This window comes from Priapulus caudatus, unplaced genomic scaffold (assembly GCF_000485595.1).
Source record: "Priapulus caudatus unplaced genomic scaffold, Priapulus_caudatus-5.0.1 Scaffold834, whole genome shotgun sequence".
In the NCBI taxonomy this organism is placed as follows: domain Eukaryota; kingdom Metazoa; phylum Priapulida; class Priapulimorpha; order Priapulimorphida; family Priapulidae; genus Priapulus; species Priapulus caudatus.
The window spans coordinates 27,833-32,705 of NW_014577895.1; the positions used below are offsets into that span (position 1 = coordinate 27,833).

The following is a 4,873-nucleotide window of genomic DNA, read 5'->3' on the forward strand; positions in this document are numbered from 1 at the left end:
CGCCTCACGGCCGCCGTCTCGCAACAACTTGACTTTTAAGGTGAAGTCCACAAGATTATCGATGTGCCGCTCTCCCGTCAGGCCAATAAATTGTGTAAGTAAAATAGTAGTATGTAGTACCCTGTACCGATAAGACGTAAGGACCGTTTCTATACTATTGCATGCTTATAATACACACATATATTATATTTCATGAATCAGCAATTAGACCCGCTTAGCCTCTCTCCTCCTCCCTTCAAATGCCTCCCCTTCTTTCCCTCCCTGCACTCACTTTTGCCCAAATCTGCCGACCGCCATTTTAGGGGTGTTCGTCCCAAAGCGTATTACAGAACTTGACTACGAACAAACACCAGCGGCACCACGCGCCTCTCTCGGGTCTCCCCGCTGCTCGCTCCATCCTCCTCCCTCGCCTTCCTTAAACTCCGCTCCGAAGCGCTGCCTGGCGGAACAGGCCATACCTGCTTGACTATGCTTGGTGTACGCAAGGTAGACACTAACGCACGGCGCTCCTCTGCGCCGGTCCCCGGCCTAACCCTTCTCTCTTGTTGCCAAAGCGGTCAGGCGCACGACGCACGGCAAGATTGCCCGAGCAGTTGCTCAAGACCCGCGCCCCCGCGGCGCGTTCCTCCTCACCGCTCCTCCGCAAAATCGCTCTCCCCTGCCTCTCTCCCCCCTATACGCCTCCTCCTCCTTCTAACTTGCGTGGGTGTAAGGAGCGAAACGAAACGCCGGCTCCATCTTTGGCTGCCACCCCCTGGCTGGACGGAGGGCTGCCACTGCTGTCCAGCGCACGCGCCCGCTCTCGCCTTCAAGCTGCCATTCAACACAGCGCCGGCTGGCAGAGTATCTCTCGAGCGGTCCTCTGCGCCATCCCTCTCCCCCTCCTCTCTCCCACCCTTCCCCTCGCTCCCTCCTCTTACTTGGTGGTAGTAGAACGAAACACAAGAAAAGTCACCGCTCTCAGTCGCCACGCGCCCACTTTTTCAACGCGAAGCGGGCGTTTCTCACATCCTCCCCAATGAGGGAGGAGGGGAAGGGGGGAGAGAGGAGGGGAGAGGATGGGGAGGAGGTGAGAGAACGCACGCGTGAAGAGCGGGGCGTGGGACGAGAGCGGCGTGTTCGTCTACACCACCAAGTAAGAGGAGGGAGGAGGGGGAGGGGGGGGAGAGGAGGGGAGGGAGGAGGGGAAGGGGGGAGAGAGGAGGGGAGAGGATGGGGAGGAGGTGAGAGAACGCACGCGTGAAGAGCGGGGCGTGGGACGAGAGCGGCGTGTTCGTCTACACCAACCAAGTGAGCAGAGGAGGGTAGGAAGGGGAGGGGGAGAGGATGGAGGAGGCAGGGAGAGAGGAGGTGCGTGTGTGGCGAAGGTGGGAGAACACGGGCGCGCAGAATGGAAAAGTGAGTGCAGGAGAAAGAAGGAGGCAGGAAAGAGGAGGAGAGGAGGGATATATATATATATATATATATATAAAGATAGATAGATATATATATACATATACATACTATATTTTACTTGCACAATTATTGCCTAAGTGAGAGGGCAACATGGAAATCTGTGGACTCATAAAATCAATGTTGGAGAGGCGGCGTGAGGTAACATCGATTATCTTTCGAAGCCTGACCCTCTCTCTCTCTCTCTCTGTCCCCCGCAGCAACCACATTAAGTACGCGCTCACCAACGGCGACCACGGCATCATCAGGACGCTGGACCTTCCCATCTACGTGACACGCGTCAAGGGCAACAGCGTCTACTGTCTGGACAGGGAGTGCAGGCCGCGAGTGCTGGGCATCGACCCGACCGAGTTCAAGTTCAAGCTGGCTCTCATCAATAGGTAGGTTGTGTGTGTGCGCGTATGTGTGCGTGCGTGCGTGCGTGCGTGCGTGTGCATGTGTAGTGTGCGTGTGTGTGTGTGCGTGTGTGTGTGTGTGTGCATGCGTGCGTGCGTGCGTGAGTGCATGTGTGCATATGTGCATGTGTGCGTGCGTGTGTAGTGTGCGTGCGTGCGCGCGTGTGTGTGTGTGCGTTGTGATGATAGTGACAGCAACATAAAGGTTGAGAATGAGAACCTTTACTCTTTATCTTACGCAGGCTCAGGGTTTCTTATACATAAGAGGCACAGTGGCGCACCACCGTTGTCAAATTTAACATCGCCGTTGTGAAAATGTTCCTGTATTTACTGATAAGTTTATCCTGTATCTATATACCTATAAGTATATCAATACATCCTGTATTTGAATCCATCATGCGCATTTTTTTCCCAAACTGGCCATTACCTCCTTTGTCTAATTTTCCCTCAGAAGAAACCCTGAGGCTGTACATGCAATTAATATCTGTAGTACTACACGTAGTAACTAACGCACAGGACGTGAGTAAGATATGTTAACACATGCAGACATATGTATGCAGATCTTAGGACGTGCAGAAAACACAGGTGTGATCTGTCTTGATTACGCGTTTTGCAGAAAGTACGACGAAGTTCTACACATGGTGCGCAATGCCAAGCTAGTCGGACAGTCGATTATCGCCTACCTGCAGCAGAAGGGTAAGCGTGAAGGCTCTGCCTCCCCTTCCATCTCCCTCAAGCCCAAATCTCGTGCTGGCTGACACCCGGAAAATCTCACGACACTCTAGTAGTGGTCTGGTGTCGTGCGGTCTGGTGGCGTAGTCTGGTTTGGTGTGGTGTGGTGTAGCGCGGTGCGGCACGATGTGGTGGCGTTTGTGGCATAGTGTGGTGTGATACAGCATGGCGTGGCATGGCGTGTGGTGTATCGTATCATATCGTGTGGAGTGGCGTGGCGTGGCGTGGCGTGGCACGGCGTGTGGTGCAGTGCAACGCAGCGTAGAATGGTGCTGTATATATCGTAACTAGCCTAACGAAGGATCGATAGCGGGTGCTAACATCCTTGCCATGTCCCATCAACCCTAACACCCTCGATGCGTCGCCGCAGGTTACCCAGAGGTGGCGCTGCACTTTGTCAAGGATGAGAAGACGCGCTTCGGACTGTCGCTGGAGTGCGGAAACCTGGAGATCGCCCTGGAAGCTGCGCGGGCGCTCGACAACAAGGCCTGCTGGGAGAGGCTGGGAGAGGCCGCTCTGCTGCAAGGTATACATCCCTGTGGTCACTCGATTTCTTTTATGTTCGTTTGCAGTTGGCATTAATCAGCAGCATATATATCTATATCTACATATACGTATATACACAGCTACATATACGGGGTGCGAAATTAACGCGAGTCCAGAGTCAAATACTTCCTGATATACTGTCGGACTCCCTGATTTGACATATGCAGGAGTCCGTGTGACTCCCTGAAAATTCTGTTATACAAGTTAGTAGTAGTTCGTTCCAGAGGAAGGCTTCGCGGATTTCCCAATTTTTTCAGCAAATGTCCAAAGAAAATTTGGCAGACGTGCATGGCAATAATTTTCAAAACAAGCACATGTGTTATTGCTGCTATGCTTTAGTTTTGAACTTCAGACTGCAGACTCCCTCATTTTGCTACGGACTCCTTCTTTTTGAGGGCAGGGAGTTCGTTGGACTCCCTTGTTCAAAAGTTAATTTCTACCCCTGCATATACATATACGTTTATACATATACATATAACAGCTGGATGGCACATGGCTGGAATTTATTGTCACTCGGCCGTCATATTGGCTCATCCAAACATGAAATAGGGTGGATCATGTTGGTAGGAGTTGACAACGAACCACACAGAGTGCCTCCCATGTCATCCCACTCTGCAACTCTCCCAAGCTGACTTCTCCCTCTGCTGCAGGCAACCACCAAATCGTCGAGATGGCATACCAGCGCACGAAGAACTTTGACCGGCTCTCCTTCCTCTACCTGATCACGGGCAACCTGGAGAAGCTGCGCAAGATGATGAAGATCGCCGAGATACGCAAGGACACGAGCGGACACTTCCAGAACGCACTCTTCCTCGGCGACACCGCCGAGAGAGTGAAGATACTGAAGAACTGCGGACAGGTGAGCGTGGGCCGGGAAGGAGAGAGGGGGGAGGGTGGAGGGAGGGGAGGAGGAGGGGGTGAGAGAGTGAAGATGCTGAAGTACTGCGGACAGGTGAGCCGGGAAGGAGGAGTGAGGGAATGAAGAGGGAGGGAGGGGAAGGTACGAGGGCGAATACACTGAATAACTGTAGACAGTTGTATATGACCCAGGCTGATGAGAGGAAGGGGTGAGGGGGATGAGAGGAGGGGAGGGGAACAAGAAGGGTGTGTGTGAGGTAAGCGGCTGGTCTCGGAGGCGAGCGGCGGAGGTGAAAAGCAAGAGTTTGAGAGCAAAGGTGATCATGATACTAACATAACATAATAACATAACATGCCTGATAATGATCGATAAACCACACAGCCCCCATTCCCAACCCATCGCGCATCACAGATTATATCTCCCACTAGTGTTTACACCTGGCATTTCAACGTCCTTGATTCCTTTCCTCCTCTCAGAACTCGCTAGCCTACCTGTCATGCACATCACGCCTTATCGCACGCCAGCGTTCTCACCTGGCATTTCGACATCTGTGACATCTCTTGCTTTGCAGAACTCGCTAGCCTACCTGTCATGCACATCACGCCTTATCGCACGCCAGCGTTCTCACCTGGCATTTCGACATCTGTGACATCTCTTGCTTTGCAGAACTCGCTAGCCTACCTGTCATGCACATCACGCCTTATCGCACGCCAGCGTTCTCACCTGGCATTTCGACATCTGTGACATCTCTTGCTTTGCAGAACTCGCTAGCCTACCTGTCATGCACATCACACTTAATCGCACGCCAGCGTTCTCACCTGGCATTTCGTAATCTGTGACATCTCTTTGCTTTGCAGAACTCGCTAGCCTACCTGTCATGCACATCACA

General features: G+C 52.7%; 1 protein-coding gene across 1 annotated transcript in view; it reads left to right on the forward strand.

The window, feature by feature from the left end:
• LOC106813841 (coatomer subunit alpha-like) overlaps positions 1–4,873 on the forward strand; it is a 24,618-nt gene that overhangs the window by 8,896 nt on the left and 10,849 nt on the right. The window contains exons 12-16 of the mRNA XM_014818072.1: positions 1,653–1,832; positions 2,464–2,543; positions 2,950–3,105; positions 3,776–3,984; positions 4,461–4,520. Coding sequence (XP_014673558.1) covers positions 1,653–1,832; positions 2,464–2,543; positions 2,950–3,105; positions 3,776–3,984; positions 4,461–4,520 — 685 coding nt within the window. The remainder of the gene's footprint in view (positions 1–1,652; positions 1,833–2,463; positions 2,544–2,949; positions 3,106–3,775; positions 3,985–4,460; positions 4,521–4,873) is intronic.